Source organism: Tamandua tetradactyla, chromosome 26 (genome assembly GCF_023851605.1).
Source record: "Tamandua tetradactyla isolate mTamTet1 chromosome 26, mTamTet1.pri, whole genome shotgun sequence".
Taxonomy (NCBI): domain Eukaryota; kingdom Metazoa; phylum Chordata; class Mammalia; order Pilosa; family Myrmecophagidae; genus Tamandua; species Tamandua tetradactyla.
Window position 1 is genome coordinate 21551698 of NC_135352.1, and position 21758 is coordinate 21573455.

Sequence of the window (21758 nt, forward strand, 5' to 3'; positions counted from 1 at the left end):
AATTGCGGCGAGTAATCTCCTAGTTTCACAAAGAGTGGAAAATAAATAACTGTTGCAATATCAAAGGAAAGGGCAGCCAAAGTTTTCATCAGTGAATTCTTCTACTCTGAAAATGATATGCTCGGTCCTCGTGAGTCTTAAAGTCCTACTGTATTCCGACAGCCTTCCCCCATTTGGCAGTTGATAGGCTGTGCATATTTCTCATTTATTCTTGTCACCGCACTCAAGTATTGCTTTATCTTGATCCTTGTCTCGTCTTCCCGGGGGTTTCTCTTTGTCAGTGTTGTCAGTTTAGACGTATTTTGTAATTCAATTTATTTCGACTTATTTGACTGTAAACTGGTTTTCTGCAGCCTTTATTGTGTTGACCTCTAATAGTTTACCAAAATTAGAGCTACTGCTTTAGTTTTTGTTATATGCATTATGCAAGCGTGCTTGAGTTTCACAGCATGTATTTAATGTAAAGATTCAACATCATTCAGCCCTATACCCTTTAAAAATTTTTTTCATACATATGAGATATATATCTTTTGAGGTAAAATCGAATGATTCGTATTGAGCAAACTATCAGGCCATTTTATCTGTTATACTGTAATAGTTTTTCCTAAGCAAGTAAATTATAGTCTGGAATAATTTTAAATCAAACACATTTTTAAAAAATTTATTGCAAAATCGATTTGGTTAAAATGAGTTCTATTTCTGACTGAACTTCAGAGTTTCTTGGCTGGTTGTCTCAATTATTCTGCCTGTTCAGAACTTTTAAAAAGTGAAATATGTGGTAAAAACCGATTATTAGTAGCTTTCTTTTTGGAAAATTAAAGTTCACAAAGTTCTTACAAGTCAACGTTTTCCTAATTTGAAAGATATGCTTATAAAATAAGGTGACTCATATTTTACAAATGTAATAAAAGTTTGTCCCCCTCAGGAGCTGTCACCTTGGGAAACTATGTATTATCAAACTACTATTGCCAAAATGTTTTTTAGAACCATGCCTTTGAAATTAATTGTTTGTAAACCTTTATTATATTCTATTAAATATTCTCAGTGCTGACAAATTTTTATTCGTTGAGATTGTAGATGAATTTTTTAAATATCCCCCAAAGTCTCTTGCTGCTAATGCTGTTAAATAAGGAAAGGGAACTGAAATTTCTTATTTTTTTTCAGAGTGGTTCTGGTTTTAAGAAGATCATTAAATACCTGCCACTCTAAAGGCATCCATGTTATTTATTATTTTAGCCAGAGCTTATGAACATGTAATTGGACATATGGCATTTTCTACATATTTATAGTGTTATGAACATATTACATATTTGATTCCTTTAAGTTCTATCATGATAATACTTAAAAGCTTTATTTAATCCGTACAATGATAGATCTATCTGGGAATATGTTGCTTGGGTAGCCAAATTAATAATACAGTTTGTACTTAAAAGATTTCTGTGCCAAAAGACGCCATGGTTGGTTAATTCTGAAAGTATTCTCTGTATAAGTTGAAAATATGTTTCAAATGATATTTTGATGAATAGTACAAAAGCTCTTTAAGTTATTAACATCAGTATCTTGTTGCATGCTTTCCATCTCCATCTTTCATACTCTTATCACTTCTCCAAATGTAGGGTCAACAACTCTTTCTTGACAGATAAGCCTTCTCCTCTCCTCAGTACCCATCCCCCACCCTCACCCCCACCCCCTACTCTTTTCTCTCTTCCAATTGTTTTTTTTTTTTTTTTTTTTTCTGGGTCGCCTGCATGGAAGGCGAGCATTCTACCACTGAACCACCCATGTACCCAACTCTAATTCTTTTTTAAACTCCTTAAAAAGTTTTTAATTCTACCTCAGGAAATAGTCGTTTTATTCCCCTTCCTCTTGTAAATGTAGAAACTTTTTAGTTACCCTAAGAAATTCTCAGCCTTCAATGTCTTCCTTGAGTCCTCTCCTCAAAGTCAGCCTAGCTTTATGTGTATTTCCTCATCTAAGTCTCAGTGATAAGGCAAACAAAGTGGGAAACTATCAAATATGACAAAGAAGTGTTTTGCCAGAGCATAATAATGTGATTACATTTGTTATGAAAATGGAAATGAAAAGTTAAATAGACTGGACTCAGATAATATATTCTACCTTCTGATTAACAAATATCACAGTATTAAATTTACCACTGAAATTCCTGACTTTACGGACAGAAATAGAAATAATTTTGTTTTTCATCTTCACTTTTGAATACAATTGATGGCCATTTCAGATCCATTTTCCTTGGCTTCTTGGAAGAGCCCCTGTTTTTGTTTGAATTTCCCCTTCTTTAGGGCCATGTACTCAGTGGAGGCTGGCTTTTTCAACCCGAGAGAGGGAATAATGATTTGGTTAAGGCAATGATGATGGTCTCATACTCCGTGCTATTTATTGTGTAATTGAAACTATTGACCTAATCCTGGTGAATGGAAGTTGGAGAAGAACTCTGCTGAGGGAGCAGATAAAACAATTTTCTCAATAATAAAAAAGAGATGTCTAGATGGAAACGCTTCTTTAGTGAATTGAATATTATGTTACATGGGACATCTGAAACTACTTGGACCTGACCACTAAATGTGGCTGAATGGAGAAATAGGAAGCGCCTAGGTCCATGATAAGCACGCTACTAAAAAAGCCAGCTTTAGAACCTCCCTACTTTCGGGCTTGTGTGAGATTAGAAAACAAAACAGAACCCTTACTGTTTAAACCAGTTTTAGCCTGAGGTTGAAAATACCCCAAGAATGTACTTATTAATCCCAATATTTAAAAATTCTTCAGAACTGAAGCTGTTAAGTATTTTCCTGCACTGTGTTCACAGAGGTTATTAAAAACAATAATCATAACAGCGAATCTCTTACCTATAAAACAGTATCTAAAGTTAGTTAGTTGCTTTATTTAATTTCCTCATCCAACCTGGAGCTATGTTGTGAGTGATAATCATTTGTATTTAGCTATGTAAATTCAAAGTTACAGAAATAGTAATTCTTCTTTATTACCTTTTACTTAAGGAGATCAGTTCTTCCGAGGATAAGAACTTCTGTATTCATTTTGATAATATTCCGTTATACGGTAATTCTGGTGCTGTTATTGTTTTTTTTTTAATAAGAAAGTCTAATTTGGTAGTTATTATGTTTATCAGAATTGCTTCATTTTTTCCCCCACTCTGTTACAACTAATAGAGTCATAATGAAAGGAGCAAGAGTCAGGAGATACACGTGTCATTAACTGGCAGTGCAACCTTGTATGGAGATATACCCGTTTGTACCCTTTATAGGCCTCTTATGACCACTGGCGTGGAAGGATTGACTACATGATCTCTTATTGTCCTCTCCAGATTTGGAAGTCTGTTGATTCCTCAGGCTCCTGAACATGATCATAGAGGTAGAAGGCCAAATAAACTTGAGCAACATTTAAATGGAAGCAAGCAAAATTATTGACTTTGGGAAAGTCAGCATGTCTTAGAGGAATGAAAGCTTTATAATCAAACTGTCCTGGATTGAATTCTGGCTTTGTCATATCTAACCTCTTAACAAGTTACTCAGCTTCTCTGAAACTCCAATTCCTATATGTAAAATCAGGAGTTGTAATTCCTGTTCAGGATTGTAGACATTTAAAAAGTATATGTGAAAAAATATATATATATATATGTGAAACATTCAGATGAGTATTGGCACATAGGAGGAATATGATAAATCACACTCCTTCTTTCCATTGCATAGAACCAGTGTGCCTGGAACCTCTGCCTCTTAGCTTTCATGTTTCTAGTCAACTTATTTCTGAATCTCTAATAAGCCTGCCTGCAGACTTTTTGTCTCTTGTAGGACAGTTGCTGATTTTCCATTCAGAAAGCAATTCCATTCCAGAGAGTTTCTTCACAAATTATATTTATTCATGTTAAGAATTTGAGGCATAAATAGAGAACCTAGAATATTATCTGGCATGCAGTAGATGTTCAGTAAATGGCCATTGTTACTGTATTTTATTTTTGTTCCTTTAAAATAATAATGCCAATCTCCATAGTCTTTACAAATTGTTTCAGTGTTTTATTTTGCTGCCTGGATACCATTGTTCTTTCTGATTCCCAAAACATTTAACTATATAACCCTCTCAGAGAGCCTATGATTGTATAGTTCTCTCCCCTATAGCTGTTAAATTTAATCCCTCACTGACAACTAAAGACATTCTCCCCTCAACTCACGAGTTTATGAGTAAGCTTAATTCCATACCTATCTTTTTATAGATTACACTGTCAGTTCATAAGGACTAACATACCAAACTTGATAGCTTAACAGCCTGGAAATGAAAGGATATGTGTGTGTTTTAATCTGTGTACTGTTAAAAGGATTCATTGCTGTGATGGTTTGATGCTATATGGACTCTAGAAAGACATATTCATAAAGTTAATCCATTCCTGCGGCTGATGACTCACTGTGAGTAGAACCTATGCGGTATGACCTACCTCATTCAGGATGGGTTTTAATCCTCTTGCTGGAGTCCTCTATATATGCAATGAATAAAGAGAGGAAAGGAGAGTGAAAGATACACGTGTACGGTCCAGAGAAGCAAGAAACTGAAAGCATCGAAACCAGAAAGAGAATGGATAGGTCAGCAGATAGCACCATGTGCATTGCCATGTAGTGGAGGAGCCAAGGATCGCCAACAACCAGTCTTGAAGAAAGCATAGCCTTGATGATGCCTTGATTTGGACATTTTCTAGGAATGTAACTGTAAGTGAATAAATTCCCATTGCATAAGCTGAACCATTTCATGGTATTGCTTCAAGTAGCTTAGAAAACTAAAATAATTGCCAACATTAAAAAATCAAGATTTTATATTAAAATTTTCAAATTTCCAACTGTTCTTGTGAAATGGAAAGATATGACGAGTCTCTTATAGCAACATTTGTTTTCAGCTGAATAGTCCGTTTTTTTCTGGACTGCCCCCGTCCATTGCACAGTTTGTCATCACTTCCTGTTGTACTATAAGCTACTGCCGTAACTGATACATTACTTAGGTACTTATAGGTATTTGAATTTTCAACTCTCTTGTGGGAGGGAATCACCGTGTTGCAATAAAAAATTCCACAAGAATCTGTTATACCTTAGCTTACTGAAGCAATAGAAATCTAGATTTTTGACTCCATAAATGGATGCTGAGGTTCCATAGTGAACTTTTAAATTATGTTTTAAACAGTCCCACAACTAAGCGAATTTTAACTTGATACATTAGCGTATTAGCGTATAACCTGTAACCAGTGATTAAAACTTATGAATGCAGACTATATGACACGATAAAAACGTGTACCCTTTGTGATGGTTTGAACCTTTATGTACCCCAGAAAATCATGCTTTTAAAGCTAGCTCATTCATGTGAGTGTAGACCTGTTGTAGGTGGGACCTTTTGATTAGGTTGTTCAGTTGACACTTGCCTCAGGTGGGTCTTAATCCTTTTAAGAGGATGAAAGAGGAACACACAGAATCTGAGAAGGAAAACCAAGAAACAGAGAGGAAGCCACTAAAGCCAGAAGCTGGAAGCAGCAAAACCCAAAAGAAAAGGTAGAGACCAGCAGACCCCATGTACTTGCCATCTGACAGAAGAGTCCAGGTATTTTCTGATGATGCCTATATTTCAACATTTTCACAGCCTCAGAACTGTAAACTTGTAAGCTAATAAATCTCCATTGTTAAAAGCCAGGCCATTTCTGGTATATTGCATTTTGACAACTTTAACAAACTAAAACACCATTTAAGAAAAATTATCTGGAATTATAACAGCCCAAATGTTATTCAGTTAATTTTCCCCTTAGTACTATCAGTCCATAATTACTTTTAAAAAAAAAGTTATGACACAAATAGTTATTTCTCCATTGCTAATTGAATCTAACCACATCTATCTCTCATTCACCCAGACTACTTCCATGCTATCCCTACTGTCTGCTCACCTAAGCTAATAGCCTGGACATCTTCAGTTTTCACTCCACCCTGCATTCCCACTGCCAAAGGTTTTAAGTGTTCTCTCTGCTTCCATTTTTGTTCTGTCGATTTTTTTTCCCACATAGTTTCAATCTTTATAAAATACAAATTGACCATGTCATTCCTCTCAGTAATTTCCCAGCTCTCGACAAGAAAAGACCATTCCCATCAGCTCAGCCCAGCTCATGTGACTGATGGACAGATGGCAACACAGACAAGCTGTAATGTTTCTTTGATAACAAAAGATATATGGAGGCTTTTAGAGACCCCTGTGTTAATTTCATATCTGAAGCTTTTCTATTGATGTTTCCTCTGCCCAGAATGCTCATTTCATTTTCCTGACTCCCTTTCCTGGGTGTTAACTCTTCCTTGACTTTTTAAGTGTGCCTCAATCATTTTTTTTTTCCCCAGAAAACCCTACCACCATTTATCTCCCATTTAAGAAAGCTGTTTTCTTCTGGGTTCCTGTAGTTTCATTTGCATTTCTGTCATAATCCTGTGTTCCATAGAACACTGTTCAAAAAAATATGTAGCAAGTGGTCCATGAAACACATTTGGAAAACAAACAAATTCAAGCCTTATCCTTTAGAATTTCTCAAAGACTTTAACATCCAAAAGTGCATCAGCCATCTCCAGGAGAAAGATATAGATGGAAGGATTCCCCAAACAGCACAGAATCATTTATTTGAGCTATTTATTTTATTTTACTTTTCTTAACTGTTTTTTAGTTGCGAAATGTAACATGTTTACAAAAAAAAGCAACAATTTTCAAAGTACACTTCAACAAGCAGCTATAGAAAAGTTCCCAGAGTTTATTATGAGCTACCAAGCTCTCAACTCAAATTTTTTCTCCCAGCTGCTCCAAAACACTGGCAGCTTTATCAGAGTCATAATAATGGAATTATACAGTATCTGTCATTTTGTTTCTATCTTATTTCAGCATTATGAACTCAAAAGTTTATCCATGTTGTCATTTTTGGGAACATCATTTTGTTTAAATGCTGCATAATGTTCCATTCTATATGTACACCACATTTTGTCTATCTACTCATCTGTTGATGCGCACCTGGACTGTTTGCATCTCTTGGTAATTGTGAACAATGCTGCTATGAACGTTGGCGTGCAAATGTCTGTTCGTGTTACTGCCCTCAACTCTTCTGGATATATACCGAGTATTGGTATTGCCAGATCATAGGGTGCCTCAATATTTAGTTTGCTGAGGAATTGCTAAACTGATCTCCACAATGGCTGAACCATTTTGCATTCCCACCACAGTGAATAAGCTTTCCAATTTTTCTGTAGCCTTTCCAACATTTATAGTTTCCTGTTTGTTTAATAATAGCCATTCTTACAGGTGTGAGGTGATAGCTCATTGTCATCTTAATTTGCATTTCCTTTATAGACAATGAAGATAAGCAGTTCTTCATGTGCTTTATTAGCCATCTGTATTTGCTCTTTAGAAAAGTGCTTATGCATTTCCTCTGCCCGTTTTATAATTGGATTGTTTGGTTTTTTGTTGGGGAGCTGTTTGCTTTCTCTATATACACAGGCTATCAAGCCTCTGTCTGATATGTGGTTTCCAAATATTTTCTTCCATTAAGTTGACTGCGTCTTCACCTTTTTAACAAAGTACTTTGAGGCACAGAAGCTCTTGATCTTACAGAGTTCCATTTGTTTATTTTTTCTCTCAGGGCTTGTGCTTTAGGTATAAAGTTTAAGAAGCTATCTCCTATTATAGATCTTGAAGATATTTCCCTGTATTTTTTTCAAGAAATTTTTTGGTACTAGCTCTTACAGTTAGGTCTTTGATCCATTTTGAAGTAATTTTTGTGTAGGGTCTAAGGTAGGGGTCCTCTTTAATTCTTTTTTGGCTATTTAAATCTGGTCCTCCTTTGCCCATTTATTGAAAAGACTTTATTCTGTGTTAATTCAGTGGATTTGGGAGCCTTACTGAAGACCAAATGTCCATAAATTTGGTGGTCAATATCTGTGCTCTCAATTCTGTTTCCTTGGCAGGTCCTTCAGTCATTGTCCCAGTACCATGCTGTTTTGACCATTGTGGCTTTATAGTAAGCTTTAAAGTCAGGAAGTGCTAGACCTCCCAGTTCGCTCTTCTTTTTTAGGATATCTTTAGCTATTCAAGGTCTCTTTCCCTTCCATATAATTTTTTTGTTTTTTATATGGGCAGGCATTGGAAAATGAACCCAGGTCTCTGGCATGGCAGGCGGGAACTCTGCCACTGTACCACCATGGCCCACCCTCTACCATATAAATTTGATAACCAATTTTTCCAAGCCTTCAAAGTAAGTTAGTTAGGATTTTTATTGGTTATTGCATTGAATCTGTAGATCAGTTTGGGTAGAATTGACATCTTGATAATATTCAACCTTCCTATCCATGAACATGGAATATCTTTCCATTTATTTAGGTCATTTTTAAATTTCTTTTAGCAATTTTTTTTGTAATTTTCTGTGTATAAGCCCTTCACATCCCTGGTTAGGCTTATTCCTAGATGCCTAATTCTTCTGGTTGCTATTCTGAATGGAATCTTTTCCTTAATTGTCACCTCAGATAGGCATTGCTTGTGTATAGAAACATTACTGATTTGTGTACATTAATCTTGTATCATGCCACTTTGCTGAATTTGTTTATTTGCTCAAGTAGTTTTAACGTAGATTTCTCAGGGTTTTCTAAGTATATGTCATCTGCAAAAAATGAAAATTTTACTCCTTGCTTTCCTATTTGGATGCCTTTTATTTCTTTCTCCTGTCTAATTGCTCCAGCTAGTATTCAACATTCAACATTATACAATGTTGAATAATAGTGGTGACAGTGGGCATCCTTGTCTTGTTCCTGATCTCAAGGGAAATGCTTTCAATTTCTCATCATTAAGTATGATGCTGTATGGGTTTTTATATATGCCCTTTATGATGTTGAGAAAGTTTCCTTTGATGCCTAAATATTGAAGTGTTTTTATCAGGAAAGGATGCTGTATGTTGTCAAATGCTTTTTAGCATCAATCGATATGATCATGTGATTTTTCCCTTTCAATTTGTTAATGTGCTGTATTATGCACATTATACATTATGCATATGCCCTTTATGATGTTGAGAAAGTTTCCTTTGATGCCTAAATATTGAAGTGTTTTTATCAGGAAAGGATGCTGTATGTTGTCAAATGCTTTTTAGCATCAGTCGATATGATCATGTGATTTTTCCCTTTCGATTTGTTAATGTGCTGTATTATGTTGATTGATTTTCTTTTGCTGAACTCCCCTTGCGTTCCTGATATGAATCCCACTTGATCATGATGTATAATTCTTTTAATGGGGCATTGCATATGATTTGCTAGTATTTTGTTAAGAATTTTCATTTGTATGTTCATTTGGGAGATTTTATTGTCTTTATCCGATTTTGGTATTAGAGTGATGTTAGCATCATAAAATGAGTTAGGTAGCGTTCCTTTTTCTTCAATTGTTTGGATGACTTTGAGCAGGATTGGTGTCAGTTCTTTTTGAAAAGATTGATGAAATTCTCCTGTGAAGCCATCAGGTCTGGGTTTTTTTGTGTGTGGGGGGGAAGAGTTTTGATGACTGATTGGATCTCTTTTCTTGTAATTGGTTTGTTGAAAATTTCTGTTTCTTCTCGAGTCAGTATAGGTAATTCGTGCATTTCTAGGAATTTGTCCATTTTGTCTAAGTTATCTAGTTTGTTGGCATGTAGTTGTTCATAATATTCTCTTATGATTTTTTAAATTTCTTCATGATCTGTGGTAGCAACCCCCCTCTCATTTCTGTTTGTTTGTGTCCTCTCTCTTTTCTTCGTTGTTAGTTTAGCTAGGGGACCATCAATTTTATTAATTTTCTCAAAGAACCAACTTTTAGTTTTATTGATTCTTTCTCTTGTTTTATTATTCTCCAGTTTCTTTATTTCTGCTTTAATCTTTGTTATTTCTCTTTTTTTATTTGCTTTGGGGTTGGTTTGCTGTTCTTTTTCTAAATTCTCCTGGTGAGCAGTTAAATCCTCAAGTTTTGCTCATTCTTATTTGTTTGTTTGGCATGGGCAGGCACCAGGAACTGAACCTGGGTCTCCGGCATGACAGGTGAGAATGCTGCCACTGTACACCGCTGCCCGCCCTTTTTCTTGATTTTTAATATAGTCATTTAGGGCAATAAATTTCCCTCTCAGCACTCCCTTTGCTGTATCCCATAAGTTTTGATGTGTTGTATTCTCACTGTCATTCATTTCCAGATATTTGCTGGTTTCTCTAGCAATTTCTCCCTTGACCCACTGATTATTTAATAGTATGTTGTTTAATCTCCATATATTTGTTCACACTCTGGTTCTTTGGTGATTATTAATTGCCAACTTTATTCCGTTGTGATTAGAGAAAATGCTTTGGATAATTTCAGTCTTATTAAATTTATAGAGACTCAGTTTATGTCCCAGTATATGATCTCTCCTGAATAACATTACATGTGCACTAGAGAAGAAAGTGTATCCTGGTGTTTTGGGATGTAATGATCTATATATATCTATTAAATCTAATTCATTTATTGTTTAGGTTCTCTATTTCCTTGTTGATCCTCTGTGTGATTGCTCTACCTATAGTGGAGAGTGGTGTATTGAATTCTCCCACTATTACTGTTGATATGTCTATAGCTCCCTTCAGTTTTTCCAATATGTGCCTCATGTCCTTTGGCGCTCCTTGATTAGGAGCTTACGCATTTATGATTGCTTTTTCTTCCTGGTTAATTGTCCCTTTTACTAATGTGTAGTGTCCTTCTTTGTCTCTTATAATGTCTTTACATTTAAAGTCTATTTGTCTGATATTAGTATAGCTACTCCTGCTTTCTTTTGGTTTCACCTTGCATAGATGTTTTTCTGTCCTTTCACTTTCAATCTAACTGTGTCCTTGAGTCTAAGATGTGTCTCTTGTAAACAGCATGTAGATGAATTTTGTTTTTTGATCCATTCTGTTAGTCTGTATTTTTTAACTGGTGAGTTTAGTCCATTAACATACAGAGTTATTACTATAAGAGCAGTTCTTGAGTCTACCATCTTTTCCTTTAGTTTTTATTAGTCAAATCTATATGTTATTTTCCTCCTCTCTTTTCCTTTAAATTACCTTTACTCTTATTCTTCAATTCTGTGCCCTCTTCCAGACCTCCCTCTCTTGTCGTTTTTTATCAACTGACAGGGCTCCCTTTATTATTTCTTGTAGGGCTAGTCTCTTGTTGACTTGTTCTCTCAGTATTTCTTTCTTTTTTTTTACATGAGCAGGCATCAGGAATCAAACCCAGGTCTCCAGCATGGCAGGTGAGAGCTCTGCCTGCTGAGCCACCGTGGCCCATCCTCAGTCTTTCTTTGTCTTTGAAGATTTTAACCTCTCTCTCAGTTTTGAAGGATTACTTGGCTGGATAAAGAATTCTTTGTTGAAAGCCTTTCTCATTCAGGATCTTAAAAATATCATACCACTGCCTTCTTGCTTCCATGGTGCCTGTTGAGTAGTCTGAAGTCAGTCTTATATGTTTTCGCTTGTATGTAGTAGATTGGTTTTCTTGTGCTGCTTTCAGGACTTTCTGTTTCTCTCTCATGCCTGGTAGTCTGATTAGTATGTGTTTTGGAGTGAGATTGTTCAGATTTATTCTATTTGGAGTTCACTGGGCTTCTTTGATGTGCATATTCGTGTATTTTATAAGGGTTGGGAGGTTTTCGCCAATTATATCTTCAGCTAACTTTCCCAACCCTTTGCTCTTCTCTCCTTCTGGGACACCAATAATTTTTAAATTTTTGTGTCTCTTGTTGTCCATCATTTTCCTAAGATCCAGTTGCATTTTTTCCATCTTTCTTGCCATTTGTTCTATTGTGCACTCAAGTTCTGTTTTATCTTCTAGCTCACTTATTCTTTTGCTTCTTCCAATCTGCTATTGTGTGTCTCCAGTATATTTTTTATTTGGTCACAGAAATGATGTATCTTTCATTTCTGTGAGACCTGCCATTTTTATATTTAACCTCCCGAATTCTTTATGTTCTTCTAGTGTCTTCCTGATGTCCTTTATTTCTCCATAAATATCCTTGAGTAGTTGTTCCATATTCTGTGTCCCCTCTAGAATTTTGATTTGTTTGTTTGGCTAGGCCATTTCTGCTTAGATCTTCTTGTGCTTTTTGATTTTCTGTTGTGTTCTTGGCATTTGTTTATCTTGATATGGTTATGATGCAAGTTGGTTTCCTTCACTCTTCCAAAGTTTTGTGTTTACTTACATTTTGCTGAATGTTTCCTTTTACCCTTTGTTTGTCAGTTATTCTCTGCCAAATCAAGGTCCGGATTTTATGTAGGGGATACAATTCAAGTTAAGGGTCTATTATAAGGTAGGCCAGGGTGCATGGGTACTCCAGTGGCAGAATGGCTGTCTAAACATGCAGGAGATCCAACCTGAACTCCCAGTACTCCAAGACCTACAGTCCTGGACGTTTTCTCCCTGTCTTCTATCTTGTTTCATGGAGCAGGTGAGAGCTCACTCCACTCTGGTCTGCCATGTTCCTGGAAGCTCTGAGCTATTTATGTTAAATTTCCAGTTTATTAATTATCCGTTTTTAAACCAGCTGTGTGTGCGTGTGTGTGTGTATGTGTGTGTGTGTATGTGTGTGTGTGAGAGTGAGTTTGGTACATGCCTTTTAGGTGACTCTTTATAAAGTGTTCATTTCTCTTTTTGACTCTTTATAAAGTGTTCATTCTTTTTAATGAATACTTGCTCTATTTCCCATAGCCTGCCTTTGTTGATTAAAGGAAAGAGACTAATTGCTCCTGTGTGGGGCAAGCTGATAGTTTGTCTTCCTGAAATGGAGGTTTCCCAGAATGGAGGTTTTCTGGGAGTCAGTAGCTTTTTAGGTGTTAAGAACTTTCTGAGGTACTTCTATCTTAGAGGCTACCCAACATTTATTCTAAGTGCAAATATTACTGCTGTCTGTTGCTTAGACCAATCGAGGAAAAGAGAGCTATCTAGCCTATCTGTTTCTCCACTTTTTATTTACTGTCGGAGAAATGTTCCTGCCCCTCCTTTTGTGCTGTTAGCTTGCATTGATTTCCTTCACTAGGAGGACCTTCAAACTTCTCCTAATTTTGCACTGGTCTTATGTTTTGGGTTGTGATTAGTATCTGTTTACATTCTTTTTCTGTCTTTTTTTCCTCCCCATCTTTCTCCTTAGATCTAATCCCATCTTCTTATCTTTCAGGGATTTCTCAAATTTCTTGTCTGCTTATGGCATTCCATGCTTTCCAACACTGTTAACGATTTGCTTTTTAAAAATCTGTTTTGATGTTTCATGGAGATATAGTTGTGAAAAAGATACTGTTTATTGTCCATCTGTCATCTTTAAACATCTGACCCATTTATTTTCAAGTTACACCTATAAACAACACTTGAGTTTCCCAACAACGTGGAAAATGCATGATTTCAGTGTCTTGAAATGATCTTTTTTAATCAGTTGACTTTCTTATCAGTCTGTATACTCTTACAGAGCAGTGAACATTGTGTATTCAGCTTTGTATTTCCATTGCCTTGGCCAGAAGCTTCATAGATGATAACCGTTTAGTGGAACTGAGTCTTACCTATGAAATTCGAGTTTACACAAAATACAAACTGAGATGAATGATAGTTTATTCTATAAAACTAATGTTTTATGTTAATCTTAATTAGTGCCTTTATTGCATATCAGGGTCTATTTACAGTTTTATGTACTGTCAGAGAAATGAGGATACCAGTTGTCACATATTGTAACAAATGGTGGGCTATACAGTAATTCTCTACTTAGCTTTCTCAGGACCTGCAAAATATCTTCCAAAGTTTCTGTAACATTTTACATTCCCACCAGCAATGAAAGAGTGTTCCTATTTCCCCACATCTTCTCCAACACTAGCAATTTTCTGTTTTATTAATAACAGCCATTCTAGTGGGTATGAAATGGTATCTCATGGTTTAGATTTGCATTTCTCTCACAGCTAGTGATGTTGAGCATCTTTTCAAGTGCTTTTTAGCTATTTTATATCCTCTGGAGAAATGGCTACTTAAACTTTTTGTCCATTTTTTAATTGGGTAGTCTTTTTGTTGTTGTTGAGTTTTGTAAGATTTCTTTATATATTCTGAATATTAAGCCCTTAAGGGATATGTGGTTTTCAAATATTTTCTCCCATTGAGTAAGTTGTCTTTTCACTTTCATGATAAAGCCTTTGAAGCACAAAAGTTTTTAATTTTGATGAGGTCCCATTTATTTATTTTTTCTTTTATTGCTTATGCTTTGGGTGTAAAATCCAAGAAACCATTGCCTAACACAAGATCCTTAAGATGCTTCCATGTGTTTTCTTCTAGGAGTCTGATAGTTCAGGCTCATTGAAGTCAGGAAATATGAGTCTTCCAACTCTGTTCTTCTTTTTCTATTTTTTTTTTACTATTCAGGACCCCTTACCCTTCCAAATAAATTTGAATATTGGCTTTTCCATGTCTGCAAAGTAGGCTGTTGAAATTTTGTTGGGATTATGTTACTGTATAAATCATTTTGGGTACAATTTACATCTTTTTTTAAAAAAATTTTTATTGACAAATCTTCACACCCATACATTCCATATATGATGTTCAATCAGTGGCTCACGACATCATCACATAGTTGTGTATTCCTCACCATGATCATTTTTTAGAACATTTGCCTCACTCCAGAAAAATAAATAAAAAGAAAAACTCATACATATCATACCCCTTTCCCCTCCCTCTCATTGACCACTAATATTTCCATCTTTCCAATTTATTTTACCCCTTATCCCCCCTATTATTTATTTTTATCCATAAAAATATATATATATATATTTACTCATCTGTCCATACCCTGAAGAAAAGGAGCATCAGACCCAAGGTTTTCACAATCACATGGTCACATTGTAAAATCTATATTTTTACAATGAAATGACATTGTAGATTTTTTTCTCTATCGTCAGAAGCGGGTATTCAACTTGGATTTCTTAGTTGAGCGAAAAGGTCAAAGAAAACTGGAACCACCTTCTAACCCACAGATATCACTCTTCATACCCCGCCTCCAGCTGGGTTAGTCATCAGACTGCTAATGCACTGCTGAGGAATTTGGGCCACACAACACTTGCAAGAAAAGAGAAGGCAGGAAAAACAGAAGAGTAGGTCACTTGGGGAAGAGCTGGCATTCAGCTTCAGAACTCAGTAGTGAAAGGGGAAATCCTTGTGGGAGGAAGCATTCACCAAGGCACAGACTCTCCAGTTCCTGTTGTAACTGAGTAAGGTAGTCATATCCACACTGCTTAGTTCAAAGTCAAAGACCTGAAAGTTCTCAGTGATGCATTCAGGTGTTATAGACTTGGGTATCACCACCATATTCCTGTACATGGGGAACCGGATCAGCATTTGGACTGTGATTTTCTCATGTTTGGTTGTGATTGCTTTGATCCTGGGACTTTCCAGGAGGGAAGAGACCTCAGGCTTGGCCCAGAGCCTGTTAAGAGAACCAAGGGGACTATAGGCAGTCACCATGATGCCTTTGGACTGGCAGTACTAGAAAAACTTCTGAGTTAGGTACAGGTAGCACTCAATCTGGATAACTGCAGGCTTATATTTTAAGCCAGGTTTATTTAAGATCCTCTTGATTGGAGATGGTTGAAGTTACATACTCCAATATCTTTGACCAGCCCTTCATCCACCAGATCTTTCATGGCCGCTCACATGTCCACAAAATTGGTGTCACTGGGAATTGCATTGCCTGCCTCATCCAATAGGAAAAATTCCTTTTCAGTTTGAAAGCCTGTAGGCCGGTGAATAAGGTAGAGGTCCAGGTCAGCTTGAGGTTACTAAATGTCTTCTGGCAGGCTTCTTTCACAAGGCTTTTCTTGTGGTATGTGCACAGCTGAAGATGAAGAGGTCCTTGTGCTTCACTACTTGCTTCTTGAACTTCTGGATGGCCACCCCCACCTTGTTCTCATTCTGGTACACATGGGCATAGTCATTGTAGCTGTACTCAACATCAATGGCTACCTTCACAGTCTCTGTCACTTTGCCTAGAGGGGTCTTCCAGGTGTCCAGCCTTAGGATGGGCGTCTTGGCATCATTGCAGAGCACAAGGTGATTAGCCATGGCTACTAGACTTCACTGACCCTGACCTAAAACTACCTCTCTGAGTTTTTATATAATAGTTAGTCCATTTGATTCAGGCATGATGACATTTGTCTTTTTGTTCTTGACATTTCATTCAACATAGTCCTTAAGGTTCATATACCTGGTTGCATGCCTCACAACTTCATTCCTTCTTAGAGCTACTCAGAAGTCCATTGTATGTATATACTATAGTTCCCCCTTCCATTCCTCTGTATTTCTATCCTTAGGCCACCTCCATCCATTGTGAATTCTGAACACCATAAACACCACCGTAAACACCAGTGTGCACGTGTCCATTCCTGTCTGCACACTCAGTTCCTCCAGGTATATACTGAGCAATGAGGTTTCAGGCAACACCCCCCCGACCTCCCCCGCAGCCTTCTGTAGAACCACCACACTGCCCTCCAAGGGACTGTTCCTCTCAGTTTCCCTAGGGACAGTGAGTAAGTACATCTCTTTCTCTGCATTTTCTCTAGCACTTTGTTTCTCTCTGCTCATTTTTAAACTTTTATTCACACATCATACAATCCAACCTAAGTATATAGAGATGCCTTCATCACCATAACCTATATGAAGATATTGCCTTTTCTTCCACAAAGTATCCATATTCCTTCCTCTCCCCCCCCCCATCTATTGACATTTCGTTTTGGCATAATGCCTTTGTTACCTTCAGTGGAAGCATATTACAATGTTACTTTGACTATAGACCCTAGTTTGCATTGATTGTACTCTCCCCCATACTATCTATTTTTAGCACCTTGCAATGTTGACATTAGTTTTCCCTCTTGCAAAAACTTTTTTTATATGTACATTTAATCACCATCAATGTCCACTGTAGGCATTCCTAAGTAATACCATCTCAGTCTTTATTCTCTGTTTTTCCTTCTGGTTTCAGGCGTGCCCCCAGCCCTTCTCCCTCTACCATACTCACATTCAGCTTTATTCAGTATATTTATATTGTTGTACTGCTATCAGGTAGTATTGTGCTATGCATTTCTGAATTTTACAATCAGTCCTGTTGTACAATCTTTATTCCTTCAGCACCAAATACCCAATCTCTACCCTATTTCTCTCTCCTGATAACTGGTATTCTTAACTTCAATTCTCAAAGTTCGCTCATTAATGTCAGTTCATACTAGTGATACCATACAGTACTGTCCTTTTGTTTCTGGCTTATTTTGTTAAGCATGATGTCCTCAATTTCATCCACATTGTTACATGCTTCATGACTTTATTCCGTTTTACAGCTGTGTAATGTTCCATTGTATGTATATACCACAGCCTGTTTATCCACTCATCTGTTGATGAGCATTTGGGCTGTTTCCATCTCTTGGCAATCATAAATAACGCTGCTATAAATATTGGTATGAAACTCTTTAACTGATCAAAATTTTCCAGTTCTTGTTTTTCTTTTTCTTGCCCTGCCTATATAGAGCCTTTTTTGAGGAGGGTCTCCTCAGATATTACTGACCCCAGTCTGATTTTCCCAGAACAAATAGGCCCACATCTCAGAAGGATTGATTAGCCAGCATCAGTTTTCCCTGAGGGTGAGACCCAGCATGTTGTTAGATTTTCTTATGAAGCCTCTAGACTGTGCTTTTCCTATCCTCCCCAGCATGTGGCACTTGTCTGCCCGTGGCTTCCCACCAGTGTAAAGTGTTGTGGTGCCTTTCATTTCAGCAGACTATTCCTGCCAGAGGGGTGGTTGAGAAAGAGTCTGAGGTAGTAGGTGCACTTTGATTGCTTTTATTTTCCAGCCCCTGGGACCTGAATTCCCTGAAGGAGGGCTTCCACTTGAGCTGTGCCCTGTTTCCCTTTTCCTGGGGAAAATATGCCCGTTAGGGAATTAGATCCTTTCACCTGACTAGTTACTTTGTTTCTCAATATGTCATAGTTCAGCTTTTGCCTGGGGCAGTGCTGGAGCCGGAAAGTACTTGCAGTTCTATCTAATGAGCTGTTAAGAAGTGAGAAAAAAGCAAAAAGGCTCGTCAGAGCTGGACACCCTGTTTCCCAGGTTTGACAATCAAGAACTTTAATTAGTACCTGGCTGCATGTATCCCCAGGCCCTCTGGGTCCCCTTTTGGGGATCCTGCCCTTTTCTTGTATTTTGTGCTGTCCAACTCAGAAAGCCTCTGTTTGTTTGTTTGTTTCCCCATCAGCACCACTCCCTGTCTCCTAGGACCAAACTCCTGGTTCCTTTAGTGCTTATTCAAGGTTTATCTGTGTTCAGGTCGTGGATTTCAGTAGTCAGAATTTTTTCGTTAACTCCACAGTTGGAACTTGGTTGAGGTAAGCCCTTTGTACTAGGAAAGTCTGTTTATTTTCCCCTCAGGAAACTAGTCTTCTTTGTCCATGGGAGAGGGGTGCCGGCCTTCACAGCTTATGAGTCTTACAGTTCTGTGTGGGATCCCCGCTGCTGCATCCATTTCAGACTGGTGTATGCTTTGTGTCTGGTGACTGATGCTCCCCCAGCAGTTGTTCCATACTGTTCCTGGGTTTTTACTATCTGCTCTGGAGGACGAACTAAATTTCACACCTCACTATTGTCACTATTTTACCCCACCTCCTCTATCTTCAGCTTTTCTAAGTTTTGCGTCGTGTATTTTGGGGCACCCTGATTAGATGCATAATATTTATGATCATTATTTCTTCTTGAGGGATTACCCCTTTCATTAATATATAGTGTCCTTCTTTGTCCCTTATAACAACTTTTGAGTAAAAGTCTATTTTGTGTGATATAGTATAGCTACTTAGCTGCTGTTTTTAGTTACCCTTTGTGTGGAATATCTTTTTGTCACCCTGTCACTTTCAATCTATTTGTGTCTTCTTGGGTACAAGGTGAGACTCTTGTAAATACCATGTAGATACATACAGCTTTTTATCCATTCTGCCAACCTGTGTTTTTTGATTAGGAAGTTTAATCTATTGACATTTAATGTTATTACTGTAAAGGCAGTATTTACTTCAGCCATTTTGTCTTTGTTTTTTAGGTCATATCTTTTTTTGTCTTTTGCTTTTCCTTTATTGCAAACTCCTTTTCTGTATAATGGATCTTTTGTGGTGTAGCTGACTGATCCCTTTCTCATTTCTGCTCCTGTATGTATTTTTAAACACTTTCTTTGTGCTTACCCTGGGGTTTGCATTGGCACAACCTACATCTATAACCTACTAAATTGAAAAAATACCAATTTAGCTTCAGTAGCGTACTGTTGTTTGCTCCCATATTCCTCTGTTCCCCCGTTTATGTTGTTTTTGTCCTACTTATATTTTGCATGTCCATATCAGGAAAAATCCTTGTTCAATTGTATTCTGACTCTTATAGGAATTAAAGAGTGATGCTGTATGTTGAAGATTCAGTAATAGTGGGTTTTGCATTTACCCATACTGAAGATCTTCTTCACGTTATTTCAAGCCACTTTCTCCTGTCTTTTTCTTTCATTCTGAAGAAATCCCTTTAATTCATGTAGGGCAGGTGTTTTGTTGATGATCTCTCTCAATTTCTGTTTATCTGAAGATATTTTAAACTCTCCCTCATTCTTTTTTTTTTTTTTAACATGGGCAGGCACCGGAAATCGAACTCTGGTCCTCTGGCATGGCAAGCAAGCATTCTTGCCTGCTGAGCCACCGTGGCCCACCTCCCTCATTCTTGAAATCAGTTTTGCTGGATAAATAATTTTTGGCTGGCTGTTTTTCTCTTTCAGTACCTTAAATATTGTACACTACTGGTTTCTTACCTCCATGGTTTCTGGTGAGAAATCAACACTTAGTCTTATTGAAGATCCTTTGTATGTGACAAGTCACTTTTCTTTTGCTGCTTTCAGAATTATCTCTCTATCTTGGGCATTTGACATTCCAATTAAGTATATGTCTCAGTGTAGGTCAAGGATTTATTCAGTTCAAAGTACATTGCATTTCTTGGGCATTCATATTTTTGTCTTTTATGAGAGTTGGGAAATTTTGGAGCCATTATTACCTCAAATATTATTTCTGCCTCCTTTCCCTTCTCTTCTCCTTCTGGGGCACTTATGACATATTTGTTTGTGCCCTTCATGCTGTCATTCAAATCTCTGAGATTTTGTTCAACTTTTTCCATTTTTTCTCTATCTGTTCCTCTTTCTAAGATTTCAGTTGCCATGTCTTCCAGTTTGTTGATTCTTTCTTCTGTCTGTTCAATTCTGCTGTTGTTTGCCGCTAATGTATTTTTAATCTCTTCTATTGTGCTTTTTATTCCCATAATTTCTGTTATGTTTCTTTTCATACTTTCAAATCCTTCATTATGTTCACTCAGTGTCTTTTTAATATCCTTTATCTCTTCAGCCTTATTTTCCTTCATCTCCTAGAATTGATTTAGGAGATTTGTTTGATTAGTTGTTCCAAATTCTGGATCTCCTTCAGAGTTTTAATTTGTTCCCTTGACTGAGCCATATCTTCCTGTCTCTTAGTATGGCCTGTAACTTTTTGCTTATGTCTGATCACTGATTATCTTGACAAATTAATTCTGAAGGTCCATTTCTCCCTCTTGTCTAGGATTTTATTGTCGATTGGCTTTGCGTTAAGGTTCTCTTGACACTTGATCCAACTTATTCATGATCAGCCCATGTTTAACTGTTCAGATTTTCTCAGCTCTTTTTCAGCTGATTCTTGTTCTGGGTATGTGGTGCAGTTTTTTTAGATTGTACTTTTTGTGCAATTGTTTCACCTCCAGGAGAAAACTTCCTTTTTTCTGTTCCTTTTCTGGAAATCCTGATCCTTTGTTTTTGTGCAAATTTTCTCCCCATTTCCCATGATTTGTTTAAATTCTGTTGCTCACTCAGTGCCCCTTTTTCTGTACACTTTTCAGTTCTTGGACCTGCCCTGTTTTAACAGCAGTTCAGTTCTCCCTCCCTGCTTTTTTTTTCTATGAGGTTTTTCTGCTTTGGTTTCTACCCCATTAGGGCATTTCACCCCAGAGAGCCAGATGGAGTCAATCCAGAAAGGTGGGTCAATCTAGAAGAGTCTGTTGTGCATTTAGGTGGTTTAGCCAACAGATACTGGTTTGAGTGTGCATGTTTCTTGCCAACAGTTCTGCCACAATCTCTTTCTGCCCCCCACCCCCAAGGGCCCTTTTGTATGCATCTGACTCAACAGCTTGTGTTCTACCTTTGGTCTCTGTGATTTTGGATCCTTGTGCTTGAATATGCATGGGGTACTAACCTTAGCATTTAACTTTTTTTTTTTTTGGCCCGAAAGGTTTTGTAATTGTGAGTAAATTTTTTTCAAATTTTCTCTTACAGTATAGCTGAAATACAGAAAGATGTGGAGTACAGATTACCATTCACTGTAAACAACCTGACAATTAACATTAATATGTAAGTAGACTTGTATCCTATTTCTTCATGCAGTTGAACTTAAAATAACATCGTTTTCTATTTCTTATTTATTAGAAACTAGCTATTTAAAGGAAACGTCTTTAAAAATTTCTTTCTTATAAATACATGTTATAAAATGCTTCACTGTTTGTGAAGATTTTTTGAAAGTCTTAAAATTTCTTCATATTGCTGTAAGAAATGAACTACAACAGGGGAATACAATAAAAGATGTAATGATCCTTAATACTGTTATCATTTTTATTG

The 21758-nt window shown here is 36.9% G+C and overlaps 1 protein-coding gene and 1 pseudogene across 1 annotated transcript in view; one reads left to right on the top strand and one right to left on the bottom strand.

Annotated features, from left to right (window-relative positions):
- Positions 1 to 21758, top strand: part of VPS37A (VPS37A subunit of ESCRT-I) — a 63742-nt gene that overhangs the window by 858 nt on the left and 41126 nt on the right. The window contains exon 2 of the mRNA XM_077144380.1: positions 21420 to 21494. Coding sequence (XP_077000495.1) covers positions 21420 to 21494 — 75 coding nt within the window. The remainder of the gene's footprint in view (positions 1 to 21419; positions 21495 to 21758) is intronic.
- Positions 15199 to 16125, bottom strand: LOC143669580 (aldo-keto reductase family 1 member B1 pseudogene; annotated as a pseudogene).